The 22,769-nt window shown below is 31.7% G+C and overlaps 1 protein-coding gene across 1 annotated transcript in view; it reads right to left on the bottom strand.

Moving 5' to 3' along the window:
* The window catches only part of LOC142332151 (uncharacterized), a 34,780-nt gene extending 12,955 nt beyond the window's left edge, over nucleotides 1-21,825 (bottom strand). Inside the window, exon 1 of the mRNA XM_075378417.1 lies at nucleotides 21,571-21,825. Coding sequence (XP_075234532.1) covers nucleotides 21,571-21,760 — 190 coding nt within the window. The 5' untranslated portion in view covers nucleotides 21,761-21,825. The remainder of the gene's footprint in view (nucleotides 1-21,570) is intronic.
* Between the last annotated feature and the right edge of the window lie 944 nt (nucleotides 21,826-22,769).

Raw genomic sequence — 22,769 nt, 5'->3', positions numbered from 1 at the left:
GGAATGTATAAAGTCGAATGAACATTCAACTTTATCTATGCTGTTTTTCTTATTTCAGATAAATTTAAACAATAGCGCCTACTATTTTTTATTTAGTTTTCGTTGTAAAAAATAAATTTAATCCGACCGGAAAAATTCAAGGATTTCAAGGAAGGCGCTAGAAAACGAAGCACGTGTCGGTTTATGATACGTACATGTTAAATGAAGTTAATAAATGTATATGACAGTTGCGGTTTACGGTTAGGATACTTGATGCGATACGCTGCACGTGTTTTTGCATCATGGATATTATATATACATTAGTATAAGTAAGAAGGTCGTGAAATGCTAAAATCAATAAATAAATAAAAAGTAGTTTAAAATAAAATAAATTTGCGCACACCCGTTTTTTTACAGAAAATTGCAAAAAATTGCAAAAAATTGAAAAATCGGCGGAAGTTTATTTTAATATCTGCATTATAATAACAGACGAAAGAATAGCAATCGATCAAACATAACTCGCACCTGAATCGTCAAATTTGGGGCTGAAAGTTTTGTGTAGATTTAAATTTAAACAATTTTTTTTGTTGAAGTTTAAATTTTAAATAATTTCTTTTTAAAAGGTATTTAGCCCACCGGGCCGGTCTAGCGGTAACTCGTCGTAAATCACTTGTTTAACAGCTGATTTTCGAAGTCGAAGGTTTGGAGCTTCAAATCCTAGTAAAAGTTTGGTGGTAAAAACTTAATTAAACTTAATTAAAAACGTTCAATTAAACGCACGTCTCAGGAACGGTCGGCCTGAGTCTGTACAAAGCTACACATCTCATTTACACGTCCTACATATCATCCTTACCTCAGCGGTCCGTGGGGGGGGGGGGGGGGGGGGTTGCTTGTCGATCACTAGTTGAACAGATTGCAACGTACACATTATTATATTAACATATATCAAAAGGTATTTCCTTTCCAACACCATACTAAAAAAAAAAAAAAAAAAAATAATAATATGATTGAAGGGGTAAGTTTATTACTGGTACAATAGTTAATATATTTATTAATCTTCCTAATCACAGGCTATACAATTACAGTTACCTTAAACTCGTTTTATCTGATAAAAAAAAAGTATAAAATATGAAAAAATGAACAGCCTGACTTGAATCCAAATCCAGAACCTTCCGGAAGAAAAGCAGAGATGTAACCGTTAAATCTTTCTGTTAATATACATCATAAAACTGTTCTAGCTTTGATCTTCTTCGCGGGGGGCACTCCATGCGGGTGTTTATAAATAAAATATTATTGAAATTATTTTTTATAGTATAATTTTTAAAATATAATCGAGCAACAGGTGGGAGAATTTTTTAAATGAATTTATTAAAATAGTTTTGTCAAGAGGTATTATAATAACAATTTTCGCAGTCCAAAATACCTTAAAGGCAATCGCATTCCATCATATTAAACGATAATAAAACAAAATGCTATGGAATGCGTGTACAAATACAGTAAGTTAATTATTAAACGTACATATTTTTTTTTAGAAACAAAATAAAACAATTTTAAAGACAGAAATGGATATGAGAGTGTAGTCTCGTCTATTTCTGTGCGCAACAGGCTTAAATATAAAATAGTTTTTTTTTATTACATACTACTCGGTACGACAAAAGCATTTTTAACACAAGACAAAAATTATAAAATATAATTACGTATAATGATCTTTAATATAGATCGCGTGTATATGTATTAATTTTTTTTTTATTCATTTTTCGGTCGACTACATTACCGCATTATTATTTTTTTTACTGTCATTTTTCATAATATGGTATCTGCTACGGACTACTATAAGACCGCCCTCTTTCTTACGACTACATAAAATCATTGGTCATTTTGCTTGCTGCTCTTTAATAAAAAAATACTAATAAATTTAAAAAAAATCAAACCCCCCGATCGATATTACATTGTAGATAACTGACAATACATATAGTCATATAAAGGTTTTTAAGATTTAGCTTAAGTAAAAGAAACGGTTGGACCACCCACGCTGAATGGATGCTTTAGAGATCTGATTCAGTATCTCAACAGCTTACTTTATATATATCGGGTACTTTTATTATGTAAAAAAAAAACATTCATATTAAATGCTACATTTTGAATCAGTATAATAAAAAAAAAATTAATGGTATGTTAAAAAATAATTTTGGATTTATATTTACAATATGAAACAATTTCCACGTATAACATAAGAATTAGTTGATTTCCCTGAGGGTAAATTATCATAACCCAAGAATTTGATTAAATTATCTATATTTTTATTATTATTTTTAATCGTTTACTAGAGTAAATCCTTTACAATTTCCTCTTGTGTGGTGATTGTATTTTAAGTATATTTCATTTTCTACAATAAATAAAAAAAATAATAAAAAATGAGTATATATATTTATAAAAGAATTTTTCCCATTCTTTCTTCATTAAATTAGACCAAAAGAATCTTTTTACGACCGGATGCCCTTTCTGGCATCAAACTGTTTGAATGGAATGTGAAATGAAAATTTATATCGTACGAAAATATATATTACCTAACTTAAAATGCGTATAATTTTTAAACGAAAAAATCTCACCTTTTTAATCGCGTATAAAAGATTGTTAAAATTGTTACTCTTCGCTGTGAACGGTCCAAGTTGAAATTAAAACGTTAAAATATAAAAATATTATAAGATATTCCTTTACACAATTTTTACGCGTGTAAGGTTAACCTTATAGAAAAAAATACGTTCACATCGATACATTATCGGCAACTATAAACAAGTTGTTCCGACTCCTTATTGATTCCTAATAACATTTTACGCTTTTGGTTTTTTTTAATATTCGAAAGCATAAAATAATTATTTGACGCGGAATAAATAATTTTCGATATGCATGGAGTATATATAAATATTTTGTAATATTTATTCCGCGTCAAGTAATTATTTTGTAACGTTATTATTTTGTAAATATCGGAATCGATAATTCTTACTCCGTTAGAAGTGACGGGGGATCGTCCAAACATTTTAAACGGTAAATGTTACAGAAGAGTATACGATTTTAAATTGTCGATTAAAAAGTAATATCGGTGGGAAATTTTTTCGATACAGATTTGGATGATATTCCGGAGATCTGTTATACCTAATGCGGCTTAACCGATTTGAAGACTGCAAGGTAGCCGCGTCCCTTGTTCGTGTACGGCTTATATTCGCGCTTCGCTATGCTAGGATGTTTTATTTCTGTATTTATTAGATCCCTATCACAGAAAGTTTACCGGGGATGGTATCGAGGAGAAGGTAGCGTTAAAATACTCGTATAAAGCGGTTAAACGGTCCTCGAACTACTGACCTTTCGCACAGGAGACGTACACTTAACCGTCTGCGACGCTTTGACTAATGATAATTCTGCACGAAATAATGCATCTAAAAACTCTTCGTTATTCAACTTGTTTCTAATCAAAGCTTATAAAGCGTAAACGCGTAGATGCAGAGTAGTTCTATCCGGGGTGTAGCGGAAGGGTTGCTGTATTGCAGCAGGACGTACCGGAACCGGTCAAGCGATCCGCTGCCATCCAGCCATGTCGACTGAGCTTTCTAATCTTTCTAGAGTAAATATCTTTTCATTCTTTATTACACGCATTAATGTCGTATAAAAATGACACGTTTATTTTATTATAATATTAACGTAAAACATATACGAATTTGAAGTACGGAATATCATTTTTTTTTTTTTTTGGTGAGGCTAAAAGCTTTTAACATTTTCTAACGTTTCAGAAATTTTAACATGTAACATTTTCCAATTATAATAATTCTTCGTTTTACGTCTTGATTGCGTATCCCTCAATTTTATAATTTTTAAATAAGAAATTTAATTAACTTTTCCTTTATTTTGGAAAATAATAATATTATTATATAATAATAATCACAGAAGGATCGGAAAGAATTTCAGGACGTATTGTTAGTGAAAATAAAGAAACATTTTCATATAAATATGGGTAGGGAAACGCTTCGTTTTCGAGTTATAGTTTGCTAAAACTTTTGTCCTCGTTTATGGTCCTAGAATAAAATAAGTCGTACTGAAATTCTTTAAACTTAAATTATGGGGGTAAATTAGACAATTTTATATGATTTTTGATTTAAAAATTAAATAAAACAGATCCCAGAACCGTATCACTAGCAATTTTTGAGAAAATTACGAACACAAAACGCTGGTGTCACAAACCATAATTATTTAGGTCTGACGTATGATAATATCGGTAGATTTCCGATAAACAAATAAAATTTGGCAACAAATTTAGTAGAGAATTTAAAAAAAATTATGTATGTAAATTTGTCTGAAAATGAAAAAGAAATTAAGAAACCGAAAAGCGGCAGAAAGGTGCTGTATTATAATTTTAAACGGAAAGAAGAATCATTTCGATGTTTGGAAAATTCTAGAAACAAAATCGATTATTAAAAATAAATAAAAGAAAAATTAAATAGAGCGATAATTTAATAGCGATATTTTAATTTTATTTTTAAATTTCACTGCGTATTATGTTAAGCATATTAAATAAATATGTTTGGGAAAAATAGATTGAAAAATTACTTATTTTTTAAGCAGGCAGGCATTGACAATTGAAATTTGCACATTGCATTTGAATAGTATTGTACGCTTTGCTTCCAAAATTGAAGAAAGTTATAACGCTTAATATCGCATTCTAAAAATGCCTCTTCTACTTGTCACAGTCTTCCTCAATAATGTCAAGAAGTTGGAAATTAATTGAATATAATATTTACAAACAACTGAATCGGGCGAGGCGACCGATTAATCGACCCCCGATATCCTTTGCCCAGACGCCTGCGAACTACTATTTGCTGGGTCATACCCAGCAATGCATTTCTTAATTTTTTTTTCACGTTCGGTCCTATATTTTTATGTTTTATATATAATACTTTTTATAATTTTTTAGTTGCATTTTACAACAAAATAATAATTCTGAAGTAGATTTAATACAATTTGTTTTATTTTTTTCTATTTTAACACAGAATTAAAATTATACTTATTTTTATCCGTAACTACCTAGAAATCAGCGACTTATATTTTTACAATTAGGTAACGATGTTATTTAACTACAATCACGATATTATACCCCGGTTAATTTTGTGTTAAAACAACACAATGCATTGTTGAACCCTTCTTTGAGACGGTGATTTTAGAATGAATAAAACGTTGTGAACCAAAAAGCTAGTATTAGTGAAAGAAAAAATCTTTTATCGTTACATGTACAGGAGTACATAAAAATTACCTTGTCGGCACCGTGCAATCGAGGTAGAAATCTGGAAAAAAAGAGAACTCTTTTCTCAAAGTATATTATTAAAAAGTAGAACGAATCCGACCGTATAAGCCAAAAATTGTTCGGTAGCTTTACCGAAGAGATCCGCAGTCTAGATTAAAGTTTTGTAAGCAGACCCTACCCCCGTTTGTAAAAGATCCAAACAACGGTACCGGAATTACAATTTTAGACTAGTCTGGTTTTATCAAACGCGAGTAAACGAAGCAAAATAATCCTCATGAAAATTACCATTTTTGGGTCACACAAAAACTCGATGTTTTGATGCGTTTAGAAGATGAAGTACGGCAAGTTCTCGAACGGTTAACTGATCCCGATATTAATTTTTTTTCATCCAGGGTAATAATAATTTAACGATTTGAAAGGTAAATAATTTATATAAAATAATACCCGCTACAAAAACATGGCGATAGAAATTTCATAATAATACCTTTTAATCATTATAAATTTTAACTGTAGAAATATACGCAAAAAATTCAAAACGACTAACAAAAACTCAATAATCCTTTTTTTGCTGACTTAAAAAGTTTGAAATTTAATAAAGAGTTGAAATGTTTTTTTTACACGGGAAATAAAAAATGTTTCATTTTTTATTGCTAATTTTTTAGTTTTATTTTACATTAATTTTTCAGTTATATTTTTATTTAAAATATAGAGAGATTAAAAAAAGACGCAATATTAAAAAAAACAAAAAAACAGTTCATCAGAAACGCAAAGCTTAAATGTAGAAAATTAAATCGTTTACTCTGTTACGTAAATGAAAAAAAAGATAAAAAATTACATCCGTAACTTCACAAACGGATAAGTACTTTTCCATGGATATAAAAGACCCCCAGCATTTAACTGTACAGATTAAGCAAAACCTTGATCAGAATAGCACCAAAGAATAGATAATTAATTATAAAATAAAGAAATAAATATAATCAAACGGCAAATTAATTATTTAAAATAAATATAATAAATAATGTTACGGTAAAAACACGAAGACACTAAATATAAAAAGTAATTCAAAAGGCATTAATGAAAATTATTTGAGCATTTATTTATGCACTCGTCGCAGGAATACAGAAAATTCAAGCTTTTATTTTAGTTCTGAAAAAAGTATTTTAAGTATTTACCTTATATTTCATACGTTTATATTTTAAACAAATTAATATAGAATTTAATTAAAGTATATTTTTTACTTGATGTAATGAAGAAGGACCTTAATCAGGTTTGTTTTTAATATTACTATAATCGATTGCTTATTTTGCGCTGTTGCTCTGATCAAGATTTTACGGTGGTTTCCCAAACGGTGGTTTCTAGGTCCATCTAGACAACCGCAGGGATAGTTCCTATTTTTATTCACGGAATAACACATCAACGTACTCGAAATATCTATATAATATTATTTACGGATCGGATTAAAATATTTATTTAACTACGTAACAATTTATTTATCTATGTATTTCCATAGGTAGTCGATTTTTCAAGCATAATTATCCCAAAATTTCTTCCGTTCTCATGATCCAATCTTTTTTCAAAAACTTTTATGAAATCAATCCGTTCTCTAAACGTAAGCTACCGTAAGAAATTTGTTACTACAGGTAAACTATTTCTATTATTAAAAAGTACAGTTAGAAATCAACACCTTTACGTATAACACTTATCCACCACCTTAAACAAATCTTTAGTCAAGCCGTCGAGAAAATATCGGGTGATCGTTTCTTTTTGTATTTTACTTTTCCTAAGTATAACAAACAGTAAGCTAGTAACGTAAAAATATGATTACCTCTTCGAGTAACACATTTCAAACAAAGAGTAGATGGTGTATGAATGTGAAAAAAAAATTGAATATACCCGCACACGTTGTTAGATATAACGGTGCGGGCTTTTTCTGAAAAATTAAATGTTGCACGCCTACTTATTCGTAATTTTAGTGTGTGTGTGTGTGTGTGTGTGTGTGTGTGTGCGCGCGCGCGTGTATATATATATATATCTTGAAAAAGCTAAATTATAATAAACGTGTAAGAATATTTTTTTTAACAATACATTACGGTCGTTTTGTTTACAATTAATGGTAAAAATCTGTTAGTATTTTTATAAATCTTTGCTAGTTTAACAACTTCAAAAAGATAAATAAATAAATGGGTCAATAAACGCTAATGATCATATTTTATTACTAATGTTTATATTTTATAAAACTCAACCATAAACATTTATATATATATATATATATATATATATATATATATATATATATATATATATATATATATATATAAATATATATATATAAATTAATGAACACACTGAAAGTTAGATAAACCATTAACAAAATGAATATCACGGAACTTCACAAAATTTAACCTTTCCCTTTTTCTTTTTTATCCTTTCTTCCTTTCCTTTTTTCCCTTTCCCCGTTTTAATTTTTACTATATTCCCCTTTTCAATCACTTCCCCTTTCCTTCCCAATTTCTCGTTGCCTTATTTAATTTTCCCCTCCCCTTTTCCCCTTTACTCATTTCCCCTTTCCATTTCCTTTCCCCTTTTTCCATTTTCCTCTTCTTCCCTTTTACCTTTTTCAATTTTCTCCTTTCTCCCTTTTTCCCCGCGCGTAAATCGGTCCAGTACGTTTTTAGTCTATAGCGGATACATATATCGGAAAACACTGAAATGGAATCGTAAAATATTTAGTATAGCGTGTGTTGCTTTTATGTTCAGGAGATAGCGCTATTTAAAAAAAAAAACGTGTTTTAAAAAGCAATCGGTGAAGAACTTTTGAAGATTAAAGATTTTGAACAAACGAACATCTACGTTTTTATTTATGTGTGTATATTTCTTTTACACCGTCAATAGGAAATGGAAAAATGAGTAAACAGATCGAACGATTTATGTATTTTGAGTAAAACGTTCTAAAACGACAGACATCGACAAAAAAAGAGTTTTTCTCATTTCTTAATTCAAACTCGCATTCCTATACTAATTAGATGATTCTACAACATTATGGCGTATACTGACTTTATAATGTATTTTAGCAATTTCATTCAGCCAATTTCCTAAATTTTTAGGAAATTGGCTAATTTCCTAAAAATCAGCCAACGACGATTTTTACGATTTTCAGCCTGACGATTTTTACACATCGTCAGAAGTGTAAAAAATATTTAATACATATTTTTTTACACTTCTGACGATGGTATAAAAGCAGAAAGCGCTCAGATTTGGATTTTTGTTTCTAAGAGGTCGATTTCTATTATTCTTATTGAGGTTTCTAATCGCTGTCAAGCTTGACGTGATTCACAAGTTATATAAATTCAAATCTCACCTGCGGCCGATCGGGAGGTTGAAAAAAGGAAGTAAATATACGATTACATTTTTTAACATTCAACATACAATGCGTGTTAATAAGGTACGGCGATCGTAAAATAACTTTCAACATTTAAATACAGAAAATTGAAATTTAAAAAAACTTCTACCTTAAAAATCTACTTTTTGGTATATGACCGTCACAATCCGAGCACCGGAGGTTCAGCTTTCAAAGATTTTAAACGGAAAGAGTAGGTTTTGTAAACATCATTTTCAAGAGTATCGAAAAATACAATTTTTGGCTTAAAAAACTTTAGACAAACCTAACGAAAATGGCGTTCATCCAATATTTTTTACAGCTAATTTCAGAATTGGCCTAAGTATATCCCAAGTAGCGGACACATACCGAAATACAGATCGTTTTGAGGCTAAAGTGTTTGGTAAATCTCATCTTCTACGTTTAATTGTTGTAAAGTTATTTGTGGGTTACAACGTTTCCTTAACGTTCTGTAAATTTATATAATTATTTATTCTTATTTGGATAAGAAACTCAAAAACAAAGAAATAAAAATATAAATGAGTTAACACGAGTAAATAATATTCATTTTTTAATTTTATAACTGCGGGAGGGGTTTTGCGTATTGTTTTTATTAGTATAAGTTTATAATGTTTTAAATAAAAAGGATATACGGATACGTTAACAAAATACCCTTAAAGTTTACAAAAAAAAAAAAATTGTTTTTTTAAGAAACGATTTTCTTAATAAAGAATTAAAAAAGAATTGCAGAAATACGAGAAAGAAGATTGCTATTTAGGATGAGTTCATCTTTCTGGAAAGTGCAATCAATTTTTAACCTCAATTACCAAACATAAAAAAAATTAAATTTGCTAAAAGTTATTGAATATAAACTTATATTCGCTCTCAATCTAATAAAACATTATTTTTTACTTAAAATATAAAATTTTCATAAGCTCATTTAACCAAGAATCATTTGTACTAGGGGTGTTTCATAAGTCCAATCTCATTTTAATTCTTCACCCTTAGTCCGATTACACTTTTATTCCACCCTCATTATAATATAATTTACCGAGTCTTCCAAATAGGCAGATATTTCGGTAATAACTTTATGTTTTCGTGCAAGTCCTTTCCACTTTTTCGTAGACGCAAACAGATAATAGTCAGAAGGCGCTAAGTCCAACGAATAAAAGAGACGACAAAAAATTTCGCTCGCTTATTCGAACAACTTTACTGTAACAATTGGAGAAGTGAATCGACGCATTGTCTTGCTAAAAAGAATCCTCTTTTTCGTTAAATGTGACCGTTAAATTTTGCCTGTTCCACGGTCGCAGGTCCGGAAGTAACGTAACCCGGTTTCATCTACTGTTATGAGGCGTCAAAAGTATACTCGATTAAGTTGAAACGATCCAAATCGTGCTTGGAAATACTCATACAAGATTTTAATGGATCGTACGCGAATGCGGCACCCGTCTAGCTGGCAGTTGCGTAAGTAAATATCTGTGTAAAATTTGATATATCCGTACGGTTGAGATACGTATTATCTTAGCGATCTCGATCTGCTACCTTCCATCACCGTATACCATAGATTTTAGGCAGATTTCATAAGAAAGTCACCTATTGTAACGGGTACCGTGATTCGATTACCGGGAAATTTCGACATATATTCGCGTTTCACATCCCCCAGACCCCAAAACCACCGTCAGTTCAAGAGTTTACACACACATTTACATACATATGTATATATATTTATTTATTTCACTTTCTTGAGGACACAACCGCCGTAATTTTGCGCCAATTACATTCAAATTGATACATAAAAAATAGCGACCTAAAATCTCAGTCGAATTCGTTAATGGGTCAAAATTGGACCATGCGAGTGGAAATGGGAGTGCTTTTACAAAAAAAAATATCGTTCTTTCTTATTAAGTAAAATATCGAATTCGTTTGAAGTTTTTACTTTTCTTTGGATAAGGGCTTAAATCTTATCCAAGTAAAGTTTTTTGATATCACCAACCATTGAACCATGGGGTGAAATAAAATGGCGTTTTAAAACAAACAAAAAAAAATCATATCTTCCTTAATAGGCACAGTATCGAATCGGTTCGGTTTAGAGTGGTTGCTAGTCCTCTAAATATTACCTAAAACATTTTCTGACAATTTTTTATATGACCAATCCTTACGGCAAGGGATGACCAAAATATCAAAATATTGCTGGAATTGTAAGAAGATGTTGTGGTATGCTAAACACGTGAAACATTTTTCACATGCAACCATTGTCGTATTGAATAAATTTGAAGTTTTTTTGGAAATCATTTTTATCCCCTACTTTTTTTTTTAACATCCAGGACCATCATTAGCTATTACTTGAGAGGATGAGATGAATGACAATTTTTTTAGCGGGTGAAAGTGCTATGCCTGACCGGGATTCGAACCCGAGACCAGAAATTCTGTAAATATTACGTGCGTTTTTTCTAATCTAAGATCCCGGGTTCGAATCCTGGTCAGGCATGGCATTTTCACACACGCTACAAATCATTCATCTCATCCTCTGAACTAATGCTTAACTGTGGACTCGCAGGTTAAACAAAAAAAAAAGATCAGAATTTTTGCGATATTAACAGTGAAGAATACCGCACGCGAAAATTTAGAAAAGTTATATTAATGCAAACGAGTTACAAAGTAGCAGAGATTAAAAATACTGCACCGAAAAAAATATTTCAGGCAACACACAAAATAAGTAATTTAAACGATAAATAAACGATTTAATACAATTTATCTAGTATAAATCGGTTAATAACCATTTATTTTTGTAATGAATAATTAATACTACTCTTCTTATTTGTTTTTTTATCGTTAAATGATTATTTTCCATAAAAATGTGCACTATCTACCGATTTCGTTCTCCAAAAAATGTAAAAGCAAAATCCTTAGAAATCCTACCTGTAGCCTTTTCATTATCCTTTCACGATTATTATTATCTATTACAAACAAACACATCGTTTAATTTTTATAAATTAAAAAAGTGGAAATAAAATAGGTATATTTACGGATTTCGTTTTTTTAAGTTATCATTTTTAACGTAAAAAATTCATTAAGTGGCATCAGGACCGGAGTCCCGGTGGGGGGATCTCTACGATGTCCCCTCATTAGATTAAATCCTCTCATTACGCACGGTGACTAAATAAAGACCGAGTCCCCGGCTGTCTGGGGTGAACGTCAGTCCTCGTCTAGACAGTTTGAGGCGATGGAGCTGTGTACATGCTTGGTTTCGAGTCTGGCTCCAGGGGGGATAAAAACCGATGAACTCAAAAAAACAATAAATAAATTTAATATGCCATTAACAACGCTATTTTATATGGTCACAGCTTTTTAATTTACGGTCGAGTAAAAAAAACAATTTTTTTATTTATTTAATGAACAAAGAATAAATAATAGTTAAAAATCAATTATCTAAAAATATACTCGTATACGATAAACTAATGGCATTTCAAATTAAAAAAAAATCCTTTTCAGATAATTAATACAAACAAAAGTAAGATAATATTAAGCCTATACAACAGAACGTGTTTAATGTGTTCATTCGCATCGCTGTAGTTTTTCCGTTGAAGTTGACGCCGTGTCATTTCCGTCGATATTCAGGAAAAAGTGTTCGACCTGTGCTATTTCTGATAATTTTATTTACTTGTCAGTAACGTATTCGTAAAATTTAAACAATAAATATAACCGAAAAAAACTGTATGTAAATACACAAAACAGGATAGTAACTACGCTCGGGATTATTTAGTATTGTAAGTGATCGACCGTGTCTTTAAAAACTTAAACCTACAGGGCTTTATCCTCGACAGACTTCTACTTAGAAGAAGAATGAATTAAAGTATATAAGTAAAGAAACGTAAAAAAATTCATTGTACTCATCGAGTAAACTTTTGAGATACTGGACACAAGGCGACCGGATCTCTCACCCCGTTCATCGATCGTAACCAAAATTAAATACCGTCACCAGCGACCCGTATTCGGAAGACAACATACAACATTTTGTAACAATAGGTTAATCCGGTCTAATCAATGATGATATCTGACGAAAAAACGACAAAGCCTTATTATCCCCTATTCCTGAATGAGTTCGCCAAAATATATAACAAAAATGTAATGAAATCATCTTGATTAGCACAAGAATGTATTTCAGCTCAGAAATTACATAAAAAGATTTTCTTTCTCTCACCTTCTGGAGATTTGGATAAGACTAAAAACCATCAAAGTATCTCTGCTACCTAAGAAACATGAAATTATGTGAAAAGTTAAATTTTTTTAAATTATGTAAAATTTCGAGATAAGGGAAACATGAGGTCTGTATCTCCCCGTCCCTTACACGAATATGACCAAAATTACATGATATCAATACCCCATGCACGCGCGCGTGCGCACGCACACACACACACACGTTTTTCTATTACTTCGCCATATAAGCTTGAAGCTTGTGGCCTGAGAATGTGAAACTGAAATTTTGTAGCTTATGAAAGATGCCATGTCTAATCAGGATTCAAACCCGGGACCATTGGATGAAAAGCCAAGACGATACCACTGCTCCACAGAAATCGGATAATAATATTGATATTCATATCAATATGTCAAATTTTATCGAAATAAATCATTGTCTGAAGATACGAAGCAAAAAATAAGCTAAAACAAATCCTTCCGGAATTTTTCAGTGCTAAAATTGTGTTTAGATCTACATAATTTGATCCGATTAGTATACTACTTTCTCTTGTAGATTTATACAGTACTCGTAAAGCTATATATGGATAATTATATAGTCCGGGGAAGTAAAACGTATATGTACTCCTGGCAGCGTTTAACCGTTGAATTTTGCATTTTTTTCCGATAAAGTTTAGTCTTAGATTTATAAAATCAAATGAATTACACTGATCAACATGATTTTTGTCTCACAAGTACCAATAGGTGTACTTATGCGGTTTTTTATCCTTTTTCAAACACGTATTCGGAATTTCTCCATCACCCGCAATTTTTTTATTTTCATTTTTTTAAATATTTTAATACGAATTTCTTCTATTTGTCCATTGTCAAGTAAAAGCTCCTAGAGCATTGCAAATATGATGGAACCAAATGAGCTCTCAAAGGGTAGCGTTGCTACTGTTGTGCAGGTTCAGACGTCTATTGACATCTACAAATGAGATCTAATGTAGCACATATTCTTCAGAACGATGCCAATTGTGAGATAGTAGTGAACCACTAAATACGTCATTGTGTGTCTGAATTATTGTGTATTACATATTTACAACTTAATTTTAATTGGTCGTTAGCTACAAAATGCCTAGAGTTTGTTTAAATCTACCTAACAATTTTTGTTAGGTATGCGTATATGAATGGGATATCGGTGGTGATTTGAAACTAATTATACTTATTCGTGGTTTGCAGCTTGGTTACACAAAGTTACTTTTGTTTTTTGTGCAAGTGGAATAGACGGGACAGAAAAAACCATTTCATTAGAAAATAATGGCCTAGACGCGAATCAATCATTCCTGAACAGAAAAACGTGAAACATGATCCATTCTGTAATCCTGAAAATGTGTATCTACCTCCGTTATAATCAAACTAGGATTAATGAAGAATTTCGTCAAGGCCATGGACAATACTCCTCCTCCTCCTGGTTTCATGTACTCAAAACAGAAGTTTCCTAAAATTAGCGATGCAAAAAAGTCCACAAACACGATCACTAATACATGATGAAAAGTTTGAGGAACTATTGAATTTACTGGAAAAACAGCTTGGCAAGCATTCAAAAATGTTACTGACAGTTTTTTATGGAAATCGAAAGGCGGAAAATTACCGTGATATTGTCAACGATCATATTATAAAAATTTGGGTTGTAATATGTCCTTAATAGTACACTTCCTGCACTCGCACCCAGATTTCTTCCCGGAAAATCTTCGCACAGTGAGCGATGAGCACGGGGAACACTCATCAGGAAATTTCAGCTGTGGAAAAGAGGTATCAGGGCAAATGGAATCCTAATATGCTGGCCGATTATCGTTGGGCCATCAAAAGGGATGCCCCATAGGCGAAATATAGCAGAAAACCTTCATTCTCACTTTCTAGGTGAGTCAAATGTTCGAATATTGTGTAGTTAAGAATCCAGAAAGTATTAAAATGTTTGAAATAATAAATGCCTGTCTCTCGGAAACCTTTCGTGATGGGGGGAAAAATCGATATCATATTATAATTCAGAGAAAAATACTATCATAATCATTATCATATACTATCAGAATACATTTTTTTCCTGAGACAAAAAAAAATATTTTTTGTTCTCCCGTGTTATCAACGACAAAGAGATTTAGGTAATTTGAATTTATACCAATTATTATTTCTTTAACGATTTTCTATTCTAGAAAATCGCATAGCCTCGAATCAATTGAACATGGTAAGCGTTCAATTGTTTCACGTGCATCCATTTCATCGAATGAAGTGGTCTCTACTTGAACAGAGATTGAGGAGGCGCTTCATTTTGCTAATGTTAACGTATGAAAAAGCCTGCATATTAATGCCGAATAATAACAACAGTACTCTGGTTGTAATATGAACGGTAAGTTTTTAAACAGTGCTGTTTCTGCAACAGGTAGATTGATGTTATCTTGTAGAAATTAAATAATATTCTTCTTTTTTTTTATAAAAAATAACGAATTTCTGACGATAGAATTTTTTTATTCCTTCCTGATAACACCGCATAAGCTTGAAGCTTATGAGTATAAAGAAAGACCGGTTAAATATAAGATTTACTTAAAACATATTCTTAACAAAAGATTTACTGACGCGATTAGATTATCCGTTACAAAATTATATAAATTACCTCCAACGATAACTCGATATGATAATAACGATTCGGCTGCACCATTATTAGCGGCACCACAGGTAAAACTGATTTAAGGATTTTAAATTTTCTGCACCTACCGGATTATATTATGTTGAATTTTATAGTTTTACAAATTCTAGTAAAATTTGATTTAAAGTAGTACGAGGTATATCTCTAAAGTAAAGACCGCTTGAAAATTTCTCCCTTTAGATTGGCGAACCTGTGTCGTTCATGGCCACGCTAGTAATATACACACTGCATTGTTGTCTGTAAGTTGTCGCGTTGTAGTATCTTTGATTACGTGTGTGTTATTACGTTATAAAATGAACAGGAAAATCGATGTTGCCGCCGAACATGAAATACGTGGTCGTAAGTTTTTAAACTAACAAAACGTTAAGCCGGCTGAAATTCATAGGCAGTTGGTGGCTGTGTACGGTGATAATTTAATGAATTAAAGAAACGTCAGAAAATGGTGTGAAAGATCGTCGCTCAACGATTTTCGACCAGGCCCTTCTTCTTCCTGATGTTTCAAGAGCTGTTATCAGTCACATTGTTCATACCGTTTAGGCTTCAGAAAGTTTTATGCAAGTTGGGTACCGCACGTCTTAACGGAACGTCACAAAAAATCCGAATTGGATCTGCCTTGGAATTTTTTTTACGCTACTCAGAAAAAGGTGATGAGTTTCTTAATTCGATTGTTACCGGCGAAGAAACATGGATTTCGAGTTACACGGCAGAGAAAAACGGCAGTCAAGTGAATGGCGTCATCCTCAATCATCAACCAGACCGATAAAAGTCAAGCTGCAGCCATTCGGATGCAAACTGATGGCCACAAACTTTTGGGATCGACTTAGCATACTGCTGATCGATTTCATGCCACGTGGAACGACTATAAATGCAGAAGCCTACTGCGAAACTCTACGTAAGTTACGACGCCCCATTCAAAATCGGCGACGTGGGCGACTGACCGACGGCGCTGTTCTGCGGTACGTCCACATGTTGCGGGTCCGACACGTGATTTACTGAGAACATTTGGATGGGAAATTTACAATCACCCACCGATCACACAGTTCGGACTTAGTTCCTTCTGATTACCATTTGTTTGGGAAATCGGAAGAACTTTTGAGCGGTAAGCGATTCGCGGATGACGATGAACTTAAAAATGCTGTTAATAAGCGGCTAAATGGACTGGCGGCAGGAGAATACGACGAGGATATATTGAAGCTGGTGTATCGCTAAGATAAATGTCTTAATTAATGTGGCGATTATTTAGCGAAGTAGTATAAAATATGTGTTTAAGAGAAATAATAAATATTTAAAGTTTTCAGAATAAAATTTTTTACAATGAAACGGTCTTTACTTTAGAGATATCCTTTCGTACATTATGCAACGAGCCTGTAATGATAGCCATCGATGCACGAGTGCGAAGTAAGTTACGTCACAGCCTTTTGGCAAATATCGTAAACTTCGCACCAGTAAATTAATGGCTATATAGAGAGCTGTGTATCGTATTTTTTCTACGGCTGAGAAAATATCGGGATTATTAATTTAAATCAGCGGTAGAAGTACATTATTTACGGAATATATTTTTTAATTTTTCAAAAAATTAATTGAACCATACATTTTTAAGGATATAGGTTATCAGTAATAAGTTCTGTCTTTTCTTTACTATCGATCGCTGTCAAAGACATTTGTTCGTCAGAATCCGGCAATTAACGAAAGGATAAACAGTGTTATACAGAAACTTAGTTACATATCGGCATACTTTCAAATTAACCTCTGCTTGATAACTACTAAATCGGATTACAATCAAAGTAAAAAATAACCGATACAAAAAACAATACTCGCTTCTGATCTGTCAATGGTGAACCAGTTGAACATTTCTATATAATGAAAATCTGTTTCATAATGATAATTATAATACAGCCGCGTAATTTGTTATAAAAGAAATTAATTATAAGCAGTAATTTGAAAACGATCCATAACATAACGTAAATAAAAAAGATTATAAAGAAATAAATTACAACTAGATTAATATTCTACTCGTATTGCGGATAGAATAATTAAAACTATTGAATATTATGAAATTTACAGGACGTATAAAAAAGAATATCGGGGTTTTAAAGCTGCCTAATTGCTCTTAATTTTTACGTACAGAAACGAATCGTACATAAAACGAAAGAGTAACTCTTACAGTTTTTCCTAGAAATATTCAATCCTGACCACCTTAGAGGAAGACACCCGCCTTGTGACGATTCCGGTCACCCCACCGCCCTTTCCGATCCTAGCCCAGATGGACTTTACCGGAGGTCGTCTTTTAGACCCTCAAAACCTGATAACACATCACTATAATCAGTTTGACCTCTTATCAGGGTGCCACCGATGCAAACGGTTCGGAAGACATTTCCATCCGCACCTTTCGTCACGCGGCACATATTCAACTAATAGGAGAGTTCGTCCCGTATTTAAACCAGCACGTCTGGAGTAACGAAAGCGACAGCCGCTTCGACACTGCGCCTCAAATCTAATACATCAGTAGGCAGCGGAAGCTCATACACAAGATCCTTTAACAAATTTTTCCAAAGGAAAAATTCACTCGGGGTGAGATCGGATGACCTTGGAGGCCACCACAAACAAGCTCTCTCATTGAGAACACGTCGAACGGTCCAGCGGTCGGGGTAAACGTCATTTGATCTATCACGCACAGTTGTTCCGTTGAAGAGGTGCAATATCTTACAGAAAAAATAAAATTTTCGGGTCCATCTTCAAGCGAGAAAAAGAGCTGTTTTTAACGCGGCATATCCAAACAAGCAACTTATATTACGTTAGCTTCAGCGGAAAAATAGGTCCGCAAGCTTGCCGTCGGGATGTTTAATAAAAATTTAAGCACACCTTTTTCAACCGGCGCATAACAAAATAATCATTTCTGATGATATTCCAGAGACATTAAAGCAAATGTATAGAAAAAGCCCAAATACGCTCGTTTTTAAATAGATACTCTGGAATAAAATGACGACGAAGTAATTCACATTTCAGAAGGCGTTAATAAAAATTATTTTAATAGATATCTATGTACACATCGAACAGGATGCACGAAATTTAAGTTATCTAAAAATTGTTTACTTATATTAACGATTTGAGTATTATTTTCTAACCTTCCTAAAACTGTAACTCTTAAAGTTTGTAGTCGACGCGTTTTGGAGTACCCCTATATCAGAACTACTTCTAGCACTCCGAGCGCTTTAGTACTAATCGCTAAAAATATTTTTCAGAACGGAAAAATGATTTCCCGATACGCGTAACTACGGCCGTTAGAATGGCGATGGTAGGAATTCCAGAAAATAGCACTCGAATCGATTATGATCGATAATCCTAGCGGAAATACAATATTGTGAAAATCTTTATTTATTATAAAGAACTTTAAATTCATCGACAGTGTAATATAATATCGTATTTCTGTAAAGAATTTGAATTATATTTTAAATAATATTGTGGAAAAACTTTTTAAACGGTTCAGCAATTTATTAAAAACGGGAAGCGTAATAATATTTACCAAAAGCAGTTCTTTGGTTGTCATGTTATTTATTTTTTTTAAGAGTGTAGGCCTCTATTATTTTTACCAAATATTACATTCATAATTTAAACGCAAGGATAAGTTAATATTTTAATTTTACAATATTCGCTAACGCGTTTCATATTTATGGACGCTTATCTTTGCTCTTACAGAATATCTTTGTATTACATAAACTCATTCGGACGTTTTGAGGGAAATTAAATAATTTAAAATAACGACAACCTTGGCGTTGTACGGAGGCGCTTCAAAAAAAAACGGTAACTTTTGATTTTTTTGCAAATGAAATCAATTTGAAATTTGAAATTATCATTTCAAGATAACCTGTCGTGCAACAAACCCAGAAATTTCGCTTTATGGACAACGGAAGTAAAATTATTAACAAAATTATACGACGAATGCATAAAAGTACGTAAAAATATCACAAATCCATCATTAAAAAAAACTATGCTGTTTCAAAAAAAAAGAAAAAAAATCGATCACATACACACGAAAATATTCCAACACACTACGACAGTTAAATTCATTTTCAAAAGTTATATCCAATACACTTTTCCACTTTCCTACAGAATTTTAAATAAATTTCTCCGAAAATAAAAATGTCAGTTTATACAGAAGTTAAAAACATCGGCACCATTCTTCCATTTAAGATTACAAAAAACCCGATTAAAAGTAATTTGATCTTCGATTGTAAAAGCATTATATTAAAATAATACAGACTAAAAATAATTTTCAAAATTCAACCGGGAAAAATATACGATTAAATAATCCTTAAATAATCGATATTTTGACGTTCAAAACACCCTCCCTTTTTTACAAATTTAAAAATATATCATCTGACAATTTAAAAAAATTAATTTAAAAGTAAAAATTATTAGAAATTCTTCGTTTAGATAAATTATATGTCCATAATAATTAATTGGATTTTGTATTTTATTAGTAACTGTCATCTAAACATATTGTAAAAAAACCGAATTAATCGACAATAAAAGTGATGTTAATTATGTATATACGATAAGAGATATTTTTATTGTTTTGTAAGTAACGTAAATAAATCAAATGCTATTTATACTTTCTGTTCCGAAAAAAATTGGGATTTATTATTTTTAATTTGTTTCCGACTTAACTGAGAATAATTTTAATAAACTGTTAAACGAATTATGACTAATGAAATAAAATAAAGTATTAGAAAAATTATTTTATAAATAAAAAATTTAACTTCAGATTATCCCGAGTATAAACATATAACGCGTTTAAAAAATGACGTTTATTTGTATGCACAAACAAAACGTATGTATTTGTACCTAAATTAAAATTTTAAAATAAATAAATTTAATCGATTAAATGTAAAAAACAATATTTGCTTTTTACGAAAAGCAAATATGTATACTTAACGAAGTATACATATAGAAAATACTTCGTTCTCTTATTTATAGTCACATCTACAATTTATTAAAGCTATTAAAAACCTTATTATTTTTATTAATAATGTTACTGTTATTAAGTTTATTTTATTAAAATCTCCAAAAAACAAGAAAATTCTTTCCAAAAGATCTGTAAAAAAACTGGTCAAATTGAGAATAAAACAAACGAAAATGCTAATAAAAATCTGGAATCCGGTAAATTAATTTTGTAAATTTTAATACGTTAAACACTTCCACGCGTATCCTTCAATTTTATTTTTCGCTTTAGATATTTGTCTATCCTCAAAATCAAAAATATACGCGCGCGCGCACCCGCGCGCACACACACACACACACACACACACACACACACACACATTTATTTATATAAAAAATTTATTTTTATTATTTTCAAAAAATATTTGCGATAAAATAAAATTCATCGGGAATGATTAATTTAATTTTTCTAAACAAAAAAATAAATAAATAAAAAGAAATTACATCCCCTTTAATTGATAACATCCCCATTTATCTATGTCCTAATATCCCCACTTATTTATAGAATTACATCCAAATTAATCGATAACGTTTTGAAAGAAAAAAAATTATTTACGTAATAACAAAACATATAATGTTTAAAAGAAATAATTTTTTTTTTTTTTAACTTCTACTTAATTACGAAAAATTAATAATTAACATTTTAAATACATTATAATGATGAATAGATTAAAGTATAATAGATTTGTAAATAATTTCTCTACACGAGTTAGTCGAGAGGTAAGCAATTTAAAAATAAGAACGATATTAATAAACTATTGTATAGAAATGTACGATAACAATGTTATATTCTGAATTCAAAGTAAAATCGGAACGTTTAAACTGGAAAAGAGAAAGGAGATTTAATAATGAAGGACACATTCTGACGAGAAATAAAGAGAGAGAAACTTGTTTGTCGAATGTCGGAGAGGTAGGTAAGATCGTCGTTATCGCTTATAAACGGAAGGGAAAAAATATTCGTTAAGTTGGTACTACATAAGAGCGACGAGCAACAGGCGGTCGCAAAAGAGATGGAATACAATACATACGGTGGTTTCTACTTACCGATAGTGTCTCTGTCGTCCTCGGATAGTTGGTTCCAATTTACCGTGAATTTCTGGCAGATTTCCGTCCATAAAACTTTTTTAAACGATCTGTCTGAATATTCAGGAGTAGTAATGTCATATATCGCCGGTCTGATACGCACTTCTTCTATAAATTCTTCCATGCTGAAGTTCATCGTGACCGCAGCCATTCGCACACCGTAACCTAACGTCAGAACGTCGACGTGTCCGAAGACGCAACTAACCCGATGATGGCGTTCTGGCGTTGCCAACACAACGAACTAAACACTAACGCGCCTTACGTCACGATCTAGCGCGCGAACAGAACCGGTCCTTCGGCGCATGCGCGCGCGCGCTCGACCCGACGCAACTGGTCTTTCTTCGTCGTACCCGCCCGTCGGTTATCGTCGGCGACTACCTGAACTAAACTCTTTTCTAGCGACGGTCGGTTGGAGACGCTTTCATTTAAAAAAAAAATATCCGTGACACATCGACCGTTTCTCTTTCTTGTAATTCACGCTGTTTATTTCACCGTTTAGCCTTTTGTTATTTCACATCCAAATTTTTTTTACGTAAGAGAAAAACGTAAATATATATTTATAAATATATCTTACGAGCGCATTAAACCGAAATTTATTTAGAATGTATTTACTAATAATTAAACCCAGTAGATACTAAAAAAAGATCGAAATAATATTTCGCGAAAATGTTTTTTATTTCATTTTAATCGAAATAAATACGATATAATAGGTAGAATTATTACAATTTTTAAAAATAAATATTTTTCGATTAAAACTTAAAATTCGTTATCGTTATTTATTTATTGTTTATAAGCTTGATAACATTCAATGATAAGAGAAAAATGTCGTTATCAAAATACAATAGGAGGCGAAATTCTGATGTCATTATTAAACCTGTTTAAAGGATCTAGAATAACTTATTTAAGATAAAATTAAATGATTATATTTAATAACTCACAGACAAAATAAACGCCGATTTCTGTGGCGGAGTGGAAGCGCATCAATCTTGTTTTCAGTGGTCTCGAGCAGCCTGTTATTATTGTATGAATAGTTAAATAAGACTGTTTCCGTGAAAGAAAATCATAATTTTTTATTATTTTTTTCCTTTTTATATTAGGGGAACAGTTTTTTAAATGAATCGGGAATATATTAAAAATGTCGACCTCCGTGGCCGAGTTGG

This window comes from Lycorma delicatula, chromosome 11, assembly GCF_047948215.1.
Source record: "Lycorma delicatula isolate Av1 chromosome 11, ASM4794821v1, whole genome shotgun sequence".
NCBI lineage: Eukaryota > Metazoa > Arthropoda > Insecta > Hemiptera > Fulgoridae > Lycorma > Lycorma delicatula.
This window is presented reverse-complemented; position numbering and strand designations above follow the sequence as displayed.